This window comes from Halichoeres trimaculatus, unplaced genomic scaffold, assembly GCF_033239565.1.
Source record: "Halichoeres trimaculatus isolate MK-OKI-2021-1 unplaced genomic scaffold, fHalTri1.1 fHalTri1_scaffold_9, whole genome shotgun sequence".
NCBI classification, from domain to species: Eukaryota; Metazoa; Chordata; class Actinopteri; order Labriformes; family Labridae; genus Halichoeres; species Halichoeres trimaculatus.
In genome coordinates, this window is record NW_027437188.1 from 26284052 (window position 1) to 26297881 (window position 13830).

At 37.4% G+C, this 13830-nt stretch overlaps 2 protein-coding genes across 2 annotated transcripts; one reads left to right on the forward strand and one right to left on the reverse strand.

The window, feature by feature from the left end:
* Positions 1-1241: 1241 nt before the first annotated feature.
* On the forward strand, positions 1242-3936 carry gmfg (glia maturation factor, gamma). Its single transcript, XM_074679453.1, has 7 exons — positions 1242-1549; positions 1988-2084; positions 2204-2253; positions 2326-2375; positions 2499-2581; positions 2665-2738; positions 2884-3936. Exons 1-7 carry the CDS (start codon positions 1547-1549, stop codon positions 2953-2955), a joined length of 429 nt encoding a protein of 142 aa, XP_074535554.1. The 5' UTR covers positions 1242-1546; the 3' UTR covers positions 2956-3936.
* Positions 3937-4105: 169 nt separating this feature from the next.
* Positions 4106-12391, reverse strand: paf1 (PAF1 homolog, Paf1/RNA polymerase II complex component). The gene is made up of 17 exons (XM_074679454.1): positions 12257-12391; positions 11074-11210; positions 10667-10711; positions 9101-10570; positions 8295-8327; positions 8096-8188; positions 7890-8011; positions 7734-7800; positions 7172-7273; positions 6960-7065; positions 6576-6644; positions 5907-6010; positions 5699-5815; positions 5468-5596; positions 5254-5359; positions 4975-5059; positions 4106-4867 (listed from the first exon to the last, which is right to left on the reverse strand). The coding sequence occupies exons 4-17, from the start codon at positions 9145-9147 to the stop codon at positions 4443-4445; spliced, it is 1605 nt and encodes a 534-aa protein (XP_074535555.1). The 5' UTR covers positions 9148-10570; positions 10667-10711; positions 11074-11210; positions 12257-12391; the 3' UTR covers positions 4106-4442.
* Positions 12392-13830: the final 1439 nt, after the last annotated feature.

Consider the following 13830-nt stretch of genomic DNA (forward strand, 5'->3'; position numbering starts at 1 on the left):
TTATATATGAAGTCTGGTGTATGTGGGCAGTGATATAAAATAATTAGTAAATTCTAATTTACTAGGAAGGACACAAATTTGAGTTGGAAGAACGAGTAAGGAGAGAGAAAAAATAAGTTTGTCAAATAGCCTTTAAGAAGATGTAGAGTAAGGTTTTTTTTTTTCTAAAACATAAAAAAAACAATTCTCACACATTAAAAATGCCCATTATTAAGAAACTTGGTTGTAATTGTAGATACATTGCTTACCGAAGTACAAAGGGGATTGTACTGCTGATACCTATAAATAGCAAACTACTTGAGCTTAGGCCACCCCACTTGATAAATTGCTTACATTCTTATTGGATTAAAATGAACAGTTAAAACCACTAAGTGTAAGAAAACAAGTGCACAAGGAGGTACTTTGGGGACATAGCAACATTTGAAATCAATCCTGGGTTTCTGGAATATGTTTTTAGATAGTTTTTATTTTTTATGGTGCTATTCAAACCTGCATTTATAGCTGCAGTGACAATCTGTGTTCACAAACAAGGTATTTGAGCCTATGCAGTGAAATCCACCACAGAGCCAAGTCTGTTATTGATGCAACTGAGGTCATAAGGCCATCCGTGGTTTTGGGCCTTGCCTATTTTCTCCAGTTCCCCTGAATATTTTAATGTTATATTGAGTAAATGAGGAAATATTTTCAATTCCATGCCAGGGAACATGAAAGTGTTAAACTATTTGGTCCCTCATCTGATGCAAATACGCAGAGCTATTTGAGAGATGTTTCTCAAGATGATACCTTAAACACATCCTTTTCCTTTTTTCTCTCTCTCTATTCCAGCCTTTTTGACATATGATGCTAGCATCTTCATTCAGAGTATTGTAATATTTTTCACTGTCATCATCTAACATACTGTCTATGCATATATTGTTTTCTGTTAAATTTTAACATTTATGTCTTGTGGACCATAAAAATCTGTTTTGATCAACATTTTAAACAGCGCCCCCACTCTTTTAAAATTAATGTTGTACATTATACTCATACTGCATGCATCTTATATATATTTGCTTACAGGCAAAAACAGAGCATACATTTGTATATGTTTTATATTTCTTCTTTATTGTGGTTTTGTCACATAAACATCAATACCCTGTGAATTTCTTGTACTTTCTGTTTGATGTCCTTTCCTGTATGTCAATGGGAAGTGAAAGTAACTCATCCTTTTAGTCAAGTTGATAGTCAGCTAGTCATAAAATGGACCTTATCCAACTTAATACAGAACAAATCTGTAGAACAAATCACCTACCATCAAACTTATCTTTTTAGATTAATTTAGGTTTAAATCCACATCCAGACTCTTTCCTACAACATTTGGTTGGGCGTGCTCACTGGAATCATCGTGTCATTTAAAACAGGAAGTGGCACTGATGCATGCACTCGTTATGAGACTGCCCTCCCCTCACCGTCTCAAAGAGGTTCTCAACAGTCTGAGAGTAGCTGTCAACCAAACAGTTTCAACGAGACGGAGTCACCTCCAAACACAGAAAAGGATCCTCTGAGAATGGTAGGTAAAGCTGATGCAATTGCTTGAAAGATGTTGCTCTTCTGTTGAAATGTGCAGATCAGATGGATTTTCATTCATGTATATATAAAGGGGTGTATATATTTCCTACTTTACCATTGCCACACAAGTCTACCATCCCCCATGCTCCTTTAAACAGGAAACTACATTCTTGCATGTTGCGGCAAAAACATTTCCTGCCCTCAATATGTCAGAATAGTGTCATGAATGTTTAATGCATCCATGCAAGCTGGATACAGACCTCAACATCTAAACAGAACAAGCAGATGTCTGCTGCAGTCTTTGTTTCTATTTCTAGTCTGCGGACCTTTTCTGTTTACCTTATCTGGAGCATAGAAGTATAGAGAGAGATGTCTTTCCACTTTCTTAGAGTGACAGAATCTGAGTGATTTTCCTACATGTTCTTGTGCATTTTTGCAGTCGAGCACTTTGGTCGTGTGCGAGGTGGATGAAAGTCTGCAACAGAAACTGAAAAAGTTTAGATTCCGAAAAGAGACCAACAATGCTGCCATACTCAGTAAGTATGAAGGCTTAAGTTTGAAGTGGCTAATTGTAACCCCTTTAACCATCATTCACATCACATCAAAATATGTGGGTCATAGGGTAAATCTCAAGACCTCTTTCTCTATGTCATAGTGAAAATAGACATGGAGAAACAGCTTGTTGTGCTCGAGGAAGAATATGAGGCAAGTACAATTAAATATTAGTTTTAGTTCATTCTGCACCAGAAATCGCTTATGTCTTACTCTGTGTTTTAGGACATTACTCTGGATGAGCTGAGAGAAGAACTTCCAGAGAGGCAACCAAGATATCCTGACTGATAATTTTATAAATGTAGCAAAAAAATCAAATTGGAGAAAAGTACTCTTTGAATGTTGTACATAGCCAAAAACTCCCAAAAGAAAAGTTAACTGCCTTAACAGTAGAGCACATTCATCGTCTACAGCTACAAATATGTACACGAAGATGGCCGAGTGTCTTACCCTCTGTGTTTCATATTCTCCAGTCCTATGGGTGAGTGATGAAGAAAGTGTGAAAGGTATTCTCTTTGTCAGATATCACTTGAACTAAAAAAAAAAAAAAATGTATTTTAACAGGATGTAAGCCAGAGCAGCAGATGATGTATGCAGGCAGCAAGAATCAGCTGGTCCAAGCTGCACAGCTCACAAAGGTAAGGAATTTTCTCCATTAAACTACTTTTTTTCTTTCTATTTTCCCCCAGTTTATCAACCACTCAAAATTTTATTAAAAAATCAATCTATCTAAGCTTGCGATGCCATGTTGTTCTGATTTCAACTCTCTTCATTTACTCTGAGGTCTTCGAAACAAGAAATGCTGATGACTTGACAGAGGAATGGCTCAAGAACCAGCTTTCATTTTTCCGCTAAACGTGCATCTGAAACATCTTCATTACTGTCAGTATCTTAATGGAACATGGCTGTTCATTTTTAATTGAACATTTCTGTGCTTTTTATGGCTATTAAATAGTAAACTGTAAAATAGTGTTGTGTTGAAATTACTTGTGCACATGAAGAGTTTACCAAACTTGGCTAACTTAAAGTACCTATGAGGGCTTTCTAAGTGATCTCGAAAAGTCTCATTTCTATATGCCTGACCGTAATCTATGATTTAAAATGAGATCATCAGCACAAAAATAGGTTATTTCTAAATGCTACTTCTCTGACTCGCACCCCGGGTATTACAGGACCAGACTAAATTCATGAAGAAGTCCATATGAGAACACCACACAGGATGTCAAAGTTTAGCAGTGAGGAAAGAGATCTGTGTTCTTCTCTGCTGAAAACTTTGTCTTTGATTTTCTTTTTGTATTGATGGTGGACACTGTAGCTGGACTTTCAAAAAGAAAAAGGACAGGAAGCAGAAGAAAGCTAAACAGGAGAGTGATAGAGCTCCAGCAAAGGGCTAAAACATGGGTTAAGCTATTTTTGAAAATCCACATGCAGCAGTTTTACTGCAGTGGTCTGTCCAAATCTGACTGTCTATTAATTAAATGAAGAGTGGAGTTACGTTTGCTCTCTGAGGTTTGATCTGGTAGATAAACACTGGCAGGACTAAAAGCTATGGACACATCTCAGTGCACCCTGCTGTTAGTAGCACTAAATATAACCTAAAATACGGTACAAATTGGTACGTTTACGACATTTTCTTGACATGTTTCAAAAAATAGCACTGTGTAACTATCAATAAATGCATGACCTTGTTGCTTTGTATCCTGTAACAATTTGTCTTGAACAAAGAAAACTAGAGTTAAAAAGGCAATCTGATCTCCATTTTTTTTGCTGCAACACAAGCGCACACCTTTGCAAGAGCCACGTCCTTGCAACAGTGGGTGATAGTGCTCATGGGAAACTGAGCATGGGAAACCAGGTTTTTCAGACAGTCCTCACAGACCCTATAATGTGTAATATTTGAGGAAGCACATAGTATATCTTGGGGTAGTATTTAAAGTAGATGATATATTTATTGGATAACTCAATTGATAACCCTTCAGAAATATTCTGTCCACAGAGTTTCTTACAAAATGTTTTTATTATAAGGTCAAAGTTGTAGCACGTTGACGTGTCAAAAACTAAGAGAAAAACAAACATTTTTACATGATCCTGTACGTAACATGTGATCGCAAAAAAACACAGAAATGTGTGCACACATAGCTACTAGTGCACAAGTTCATCTACAATTGGACTGAAGGGACATGAAGAAAGAGCATAACACACATATGTTGTATCTGATTTCATTTGCAATCATTAAGACTCCAGCCCCAGGCTGTGCTAACATCAGGGTCAGTGAGAGTGCATGTTTGGAGTCATCCAAGCAGATAACATATGCAGCTATCACCTCATCCAGATCACAGACCTTATTCACTGTCACTGGCATCACTGGAATCAGACCCTCTGTCACTTCCACTCCCACTCTGATTTCTCTCTGAGTGGTCACTGCTGCGGTCGCTGCGGGCCGGTGAAGCGCTGCGGCTCCTGCTGCCTCCTCTGTTCCCTCCCTCATCGTCGCTCCCACTGCCTTCCCCTCCGCTGCTCCTCCCAGAGTTCTTGTGATCGTTGTCGTCGCTGTCGTCATCGCTTCCAAAGATCTCCTCCTCATCACGCATTTCTCTCGTTCTCTCTTCACCACTCTCACTGCCGCTGTTGCTGTCCTTCCTCCTCCGCTTGCTTCTATCCTCATCCTCATCATCATCTTCTCTTTGTTCTCGCTCTTCGTCTTCTCTCTCGGACTCGCTGCCCGAGTTCTCAGCCTCGCTGCCACTGCCTTTGTCTTTTTCATCACCTGGAGGAAAGGTTATAGACATTCAATGATAGTTAATGATTTAGTTGAAACTACAGCGATGCTTGAGTCCAACTGATGACAGCTACAGAGAATAAAAGAAAACTGACCTGAGTCCTGCATGTCCTTATCCATATCCATGTCTTCCTCTTCATCTTCAGGCTCGTGGTTCTCAAGCTGTGCTTTACGAGCTTCCTGGAAATCACAATGACATTAAAACATTACCACAGAATACAAGCTTATAGATTATGATGAAGGGTAAACGCATTGTAAACTTAGTCATGATGTTCGGCTTTGCTTTATGTTTCTTTTAATTAAATGAACCAAGTTAAATCAATATTTTGCATTCAGGATCATGGAGGAAAACAGAAAGTATGATGTTTTCTCACCTGGGCTTCCAGTTCTTTCTCGTTCATATCTCTGTGCTTACACACCAGCACAGCGTTGGTGGTGGACTGTGCTCCGGCCTTAGCTCTCCTCTTGCTCAGACGCACTCTGCAGGACAGAGGAGAGTGTCAGAGTACAAAACCTACAAGGTAGCTATGAAATATCGAGCCTTTATCTCCTTTTAAGGCAGATGCCATTTTCTAACAACTAACTAACCTTGTCTCAAGCTCATTGTAGTAAACACCATCCCCATCTCTGAAGATGAAGAAGTAGTTCTCCTCATAGCCCTTGCTTGCTTTGTTCTTCACGTTCCAGTTGTACTCCCTGGCTATCTTGTATTCATATCTGAAAGACACAAAACCAAAAGCATTTTACTCATCGATGCACAGTTTGATGCACAGTACAAAGAAAGGGAAATAAAGAAGCTGAAATGAAATCCTGACTTACAGATCCTCAGGCATGTAATCCATTCCTTCATCACAGTCTCTCTTGCGCTTGCGAATGGTTTCTTCATGAGGCAGGAAGTAGGCCACAAACTGATTTCCTTCCTCATCCATCATACCCCTGTGTTGAAAAGATAGCAAATGCAAGTCATGCAAAAATACAACTGTATTATACAACTCAAACTTCTTAGCTACAGGTATGTCATACGCACCTGATCATGGCCTGAGACATCATTTCCACTCCTGCTGGTCCTGATATGTCTTTGGGTGCAGGATCAGAGTCAAAAATGACCTGAGCACATGGGTTGATCCACATCTGTAAGGAAAGAGAACACATATTCATTGATTAATCTCTTAAGTAAGAGTATGCAAAAAAAGTCAATACTGGCGGAAAGTAAAGCTGCTCCCCCAGTTTTTCATTTTTCCGTAGCATATTAATTCAAAGTGTTTGTTTGTGTAGTGTTCACATCTTTTGTCCCTTCCTGCATTCCTGCTGCCTCAGATCTTTTGGCACATGATTTAATACCAGGCAAAGTAACTAAGTGTTAAAACTTATGGTTGATCACTCATGGTTGAGAGATGGTCAAGTACATGACCATCTGGTCTGAACTTTTACTTAAATTGCATTTTGTTGAATGTTTGTGATGTATTTCATTGCAATGTATTTCATAATATGGATATAAAACTGTTTGTTTAACTTTTTTATTGCATTTTATTTATTGTAGTGCTCATGTCACCTGCCCCAGAGACTACAGTTAAAAATTAGCCAACTTGGCTAAACTGGCACATTTTAATGTTTATCAGTGTGCATTGTCTCTGTATATTAAACCACTCAACTAAAATAAACTAAACCAAACTAAACTAAATTAACTGTAGCTCACCTTGAAGTCAGGGAACACAGGTAGCACCTCCACTGGAGTAACTCTGGGTTTACTGTAGTGCTGTGCAATCTGGAAAACAAACAACACGTTTAAATACCATAGCTCGTTATCCAAGTACCATCATGAAAATAAATATATGATTTTGTTTGGTAATGTGCTGGTAATGTATCAGTATTATAGGCTATAACACACTTTTATTGCACTTAAGGAATCCGGGAAATTAAAAAAAAGGGTTAAATTACATATCTTTGGGGACGTTTTCCTTCAATCCCCCAAAGCAAGGCTTGTAGATGCAAGCCTGCTCACAGTGTTGCCTGTTTTACTATTCAAGCATGCTCGGAGCATAAATGATGTCAAAACGATAAGGACTTCATGCATGCGCACCGATTTCTGTGCATCCTCAAACGTCTTCTCAATAGCAGAAATCTGGCTGTCTCTGTCCTTGTAGATTTCTTCTTCTGTGAACTGCTGTTTGACAGATACACCGATCCTGAACACAAACAACATCCCCGTTATTTATATACACACACACAGGAAGAAAAACTCATCTCTCTTCTTTGAGGTCATTTCAATGACAACAAGTTTTGCAAACTTACTTGACTTCCACTTTCTCATTGGAAACTCCATATCTGTTGAACTCTGTGGAAATGTACTCTGTCTTTCTCATCCATGGGACCACTTTGGCATGCTGCTGTGACCTGATAATCAGAAGACCAGGGTTACTCCTTCTCTAACCCCAATATTTGCTCATACATATGCCTATAGGGATATCCTCATCAAAAGGAAGATTAATTTGTGTGCTGCACATGTTCTGTTTGCAAGGAATCTTGGTCTTTTGAGTACAGGAAGTCCTAGCTGTAAAATGGCAAAACTAAATTTCCAATTTCTTAATGTTCTCACCTTCAACTATTGAGGAAATTGACAAATAATGATGTCGTCCATGTGTTGCTGTTTTGATCATGATGCCACGCAAAACAGGGATAACCCTGTTTGCTCACGCATGTACACAGGTTATTCTGATTGTTTCAGAAACCAGAATATTGACCTTAACCTGAATACGGACCGCATGTTAATGTAGCCAGTGTTAAAATAAAAACTCTTACACATGGATAAATAATAAACCTGAACAAGGTAAAGGTCTCTATTGAGTCGCCTTACCTCTTTGAACTGGATGGAGCCTGGATGTCTTCTTCCAACAGTTTCTCATCAGCAGGATCCAACAGAACTAAGAATTTGACAGATTGGTTTGGTCAGCGTTAGATAAAACAGGATAGTGCCATATCAAACTATATGATACGACAACTTGAGACTTACTATTCGGGTCTATGCGGTAGGTGTCTGGGTTGATTAGATCTATGGTGACACCAAGGTCTGGCTCAGTCAGGAGCTCATGCTTGTGCTGCTTCTCAAGAGAAGTTGCCTTGTACTGTACAAACCTAGATAGATAACAGAGTACACAAGTCAAAATTGCTTTTGGTTTGTCAGAAAGTAATTTCTGGATTAAGAAGATGAATGTTTACCTGTGCTGATCGAATGGATATGTGATGAATTTAGGGTCGAAGGGGATGTCAGGGAGGCTGTTGCAGTACTTCACTCGGCAGACCACTCCTGACCTGTTACAAGCACAAAAAGTATAAAATGTGCACGCTCCGGTTGCTCACACTGCACTAGGATTACTGTAATTGAGAGTAAATTCAAAGTTGTGTTGAATCCGATTACCTCTCTGGAACAGTTCTGTGCGAGGACTGCCGACTGAATGAAAAGAGACATTTGTCAAATTTATTGTCTTTTATACCTTCTCATACGAAAACTGTGGTGTTTCTATGAAGGGGAATTATTTCAAACCACATCTAGTTTGATTTTTCTTTGATAACTTTGTACAAGTTACTTTTTATTTCAATGCTAGTGTCATAAAAGGTTAACTACCAAAACTCTGTTGTACTTTCACCTTGCAAAAATGTGTACGAAATCAAGCCAGTGAATACATGTCATATGAAATATGTACTGGAAAAAAAGGGTAAGTGCGCTATACATGGCCAAAATCTATTGTAACAGCTGCATATCATGTTTCTGTGAATTATATAGTATAATCAAAGCCTTTTCAAGATTAAATGCGATGTTATTTAATACAACTCTTTTTAAAAAGTACGTCACTGCTAGCATTTTTACATTGTGGTGTTCGCTCCTTTGCGCTTACTTAACTTAGCATTTTGCTTAGCAGTCAAAATTACACCATTAAAACACACCAGAAAGATTCATATTTCAGATTTAAAACATTGAACAGAAAATTTCATGCTTTATGCAAACACACCTACGTTAACACAGTTAAATTTACCGTTAAAGCCTGCTTATACGTGCTAACCAATTAGCACTGTTTGCTAAAGTTGTAAACAACCATTAAGCGTTGGGCCTGCTATATTTAAATTCAAAACTTTGGTAGTATAAACATAAAGAATAGAACTTTACATGTTTATCTTCTACAAAACCGGTTGTGACTGAATTCCTAAAAGCATGTTTTAACATACCTGTGGCCGTCTTCTCGTTGGGCTTGTGTCTGAATTGTTGGAGCCATGTTTGTGATAAACCGCTCAAAGGCGAATATAACGTTGAATAATTTTACAAATTTTAAACGCAGAAACGTCCGGTTACGGCATACACTTTCTCAAAAACCAAATAAATGGTTAAATATTTTACAGTTAAAATGTCAACTGCATTTCTAATATCCCGGTAGGACAGAATAATGACCCGGTTGAGTTTCACGATTCAGTTCTTTTTATTAAAAGTGCTTACTGTTGTAAGAGCGCCCCTGCTGCCTTGGCATGCGATGTGTAGGTAGTATAACAAATTTAGATACATTTTCAGTTCAAAATACTCTCATTTATTAAGCATATTGATACATATGACTTCTCATTCTCATCTCAACAAAACGAAGCAATAACTGCTGGTCTCGTTCAAATACAAATCTTTTAATTAACAGAAAGCAATACAAAAACGTCTGCTGCACCAATAATCTCACAGGCTCTCAAAAATATATAAAATCTGTGTTACAGTTTAGTATTACTTTTACTGCATTTCAATTTAATTAAGGGTTTAGGAGAATATATTCCCAAATTTTCTGTCTTATGCAAACATGTCTTCAAAATTTCTCCTTTCTATCTTTTCTTATTTCCCAGTCTTCATCAGTAGATGGTGCTTTTGCAATCAGCGTGCTATTGTGTAATTTTTCATATGACCTCAGGATAGATTTTTAGTCATGTAGTGATAAAATCTGGTGCAAAACCCATCAACCCATCAAGAGAAAGATGCACATAAAGCTATGTAAAATACACTGAATGGAGAAGAGGAATGTCAACGACTCTCAGTGTTGTGCATGTGGTCACCATTTCTAGGTTAGTGAAGGTGTAGTTAGCGTGAAGAATTATAAAGCAGAGATTAAATGATAAACTCTTCTCGATCTTCCTCCAAAAATCTTTTAAATGTTAAAACATTCATAGGCCTTAGCCGTAACAGATTTACTGCAATCTGATATCTACAACACAATAAACAGCTGCAGACAGCGACAGCTGTAGTTGCATAGTATGCCAGCATGATCAAAATATGGTGTCAGAGAAATTCTGAGATGGTGCTTACAGAAACAAAATCTCATTCTTTCAGAATCAACCCTCTGCTGCTACTTTCTTCAACTTCCTTTGTATCTTAGATGAAAATGTAATTGTTACAATGGTTGCTGTTAAACACATCATGACAGAGGGTTTTCCTCTGACACCAAGGTGCATCTTCATAACTCACTGCCCGCAATTAAAAGTGAAACTACTTTTACTGATAAAGACTTAGCACAATGCTGTGCCAGGCAGTCAGTGCAAAGTTGGAAAAGCTTTTCATCATATTCTTCGATCACATAACTGCAGCAGTCCTCTACCGGGAGTCCTTCTGGTCCAGTTGTTTATTTGTTTTAGTCTCAGGTCTGGACATCTGTCTGCATCTGTGTATCCACTCTAAAATAACAACAACAATAAAAACATTAGAACCAACAAACACCACATGTCAAAAGACTTTAAACCTTCTTAATCACATTTTTAAAAAGTTCTTACCTGCTCAACATGTACAGCATCTGTCCAGGATCATCTGAAAATACCCTTTAACATCAAAAAAGAGGCAAAAATCTTATGAGCACAGTTAAAGGTAAAAAGAAAAAAAGAATGGAAATGTTTTTATTTTCATTACATATGACTTTTTTCTATTCCCACTTTAGAAATTAGTGTCGGTGGGAAAATCAAAGTCATAGATCTTGAGTCTGATCCAAAAACCATACTTTTTTACACTTCAGGATAGCCACTGCCACAAAGCTAAGTTATCTTTTAACCTGAAAGTGTTTTTAAATTATTGAGAGTAAGGCTAAGGTAACAAAAAGGTTTAGGATTACGACACATTTATAGTAGTTGTCCCTATGGATAGAATTAAACAAACTCTGCAGACTGTTAACTACAGAAACACATACCCATCTCCCCAGTGGTAAAATGCTCTGTCCTGATAAAACATGGAAAGGAACAGCCACACACTTATTGTCTCGACCCAGAAGATTACAAACAGGAACCATAGTGATGACAGCAGGACTTCACACAACATTCTGGAGATCTGTAAGGATATCAAAGAGGGAAAAGGAAAGAAAAGTCAAAAGTGGTTCAGAAATTTTTTTTATTCAGTTAAGCCACACACCCCATGAGTTTGAACTTTATCTCATATGCTCTAAATCTAATCATCTAATCTGGCTCCATGACAATAAGTGTTTATTTGAGGATGTTTTTTTATAGGCGCTGGCATATGAAAAGAAACAAGGAATGATAAGGTTTGTGCACACTTTTTATGTGCCAAATCAACATTCAAAATGTATTTTGTGCAGATATTCTGCACAATTCATTGCATTTTCTACATAAATATCTCAATAATGCATTTGGTTTTACCTTTATTGTTAACTATGTAGTTTGTCATGTGAGATACCACTATAAGCAGTAGTTTGATGACTATGGCATAGATGCATAATAGCTCACTGAAATAAAGTAAGTGACACCATGACTGAAATTTTGCACAACAACTCCAGTAATCGTTATGTTAGTAAACAACCAGAATGTTAACTGTTTAGACATTAGCGTTACCTATTAAGTGATTTAGCTCACACTTAATCTCTTAATTTTGACGCTACGTGCTCTTCCAGATGCTACATAACGTTTTTGTTTTTTGACGACCATAATATTACTGCGATTGACATTATCTGTTGTAAAAGTGTTATCAGTCTAGATAACATAAAAGGTTAGTGTTGATATTATCTTGGAAGTTATATAATCTTATTGGAGTAGAGTCAACGGTTAGTTAGCTAGCTAGCTAGCTTGTCCATTTAAGTCAAGCTTAAATGCAGCTAGCTGTACCATACAGCTGACCCCTGATTTTACAGAAAGTTTTGGTTTTAAGAGCTAATAATATTGATCCTTGCATACCGATTTCACCCAATCTTTGACTCAGGCAGTGAGGTTGGGCAGTAAATACAATGTTACCCCCTGACGATAGAAACAAGATAAAGCACCTTTGCTTGATCTTTAAACTATTTCTCTGTCCATAACGCGTACGAAGTCAACATAAAACAACGTAAACACGTCTAAAGTCGATAGGTTGTCATCTTTACTTACTTAGTTTTGAAGAGACGACATTCCCTTTCCAAGCTAACTTGCTAACACTCACTTTTGTTTACAATGCTCGTCACATATCACGTTGCATGCACTTCCGCTTAACGAATGGTTCCCAAGCTGTGGCCCTGGACCTTCAGTGGTCCTTTAGGTGAGGTGGGCGGTTTAAAAATGCACACTCCGTTCCAGGGGTGTAATCTACTTGATAAAACTGGCAGAAAAAAATCATTTACATTAAAAAATGTATTACTAACCAAATTATGATTTTTTTTTCACGTGCAAAACCTGTTTTTATTTGATCTAAGGCCCAATATGTCCATCAGGGACCTGGGCTGTAGGCACTACTTTTACATACATTATCCTACCAGTGATCCGATGTTAAATGTGTACGAAAGCTTGCTTGTATGTCAAAAATATATCCTCACTTGTAAGGATTGTTATTAAAAATATCCACAATTATTTTTTTCTTATTTACAATTTTCTCTCGAGACATCTACTGAACCATTCTTCAGATTCAGAATAAATAATTCTGATATCTGCAACTTGAAAATCCCTCCTTTAGATTTACCTACATTTCATTTTTTTGGAAGTCCCTATAAAATGTGTATATTCTTAATTAGATTAAAGTTTTTTTTTTCCTTTTGGATATTTGAAATTGAAGTCACAGCCAAGTTTAAAACAAAGTATACTTACAAAACACAGGAGAAGTTGTACTAAAATTACTTTATTACAGTTGATTTCTTTTCAATATCCCTCTGCCAACATAATGGTAAATATAATACAAACAAAATAGTAAATTTGATCCTATTCTTATTCTGTTTTATGAATCTTTTTACACAATTTAAATCCACTTTTAGTACTTTACCATCTCTTATGTAGAATCTTCATAATCTCTCTGACATTCAATAACAACTCCCACCACTATACAGTTTAATACAGGTTATGAGTTCTAGTGGTAATGTGCCAAAGAAGAATACTGACATCTTCAAAGAAATGCAATCTCTTTTCATAATTTGCCTGACACCATGTCACCTATTCAAGCCTTAATTTCTTTGGCCACGAGACCAGAACCAACTTGTTTTGTTTGTCATGCATGCCACGCTGTCCGTCTGTCCGTCCCTGTGAAAGGAAAACATTAGACGAAGCAGTGGTATCTGGGCTTGGCAACTTGGGTATGGCACAGTGTTTGACCATAGAAAGGATCACCATGTTCCGTTGCCATAACTCTTTTTCCGTTCCCATATGCTTTCAGTCAGTAGAACAAATTTTGACATCCAAGTAATAAAATTAAACAGAAAACAAAACCCCGGGTGGTAAAATGGTCTCTCGACTAACAATGATTGACAATATCCATACTCCCTTGCACACAACATTGACATAAAAGATAACAAGAATTGTGCATACAAACTTAAACGTTGGCATGTCTGTGAGGTTTGATTGGCCTGACAATCAAGCTCTTGGCCTTTTTTGATGTAAGGTCTGATCATTATAATGACATTCCTCTTTTCTTTACCAAACATCAACAAGTCTGATGAGAAGTGATGACTATAACCTGCTTTCTGACAGTAGCTGGGAGA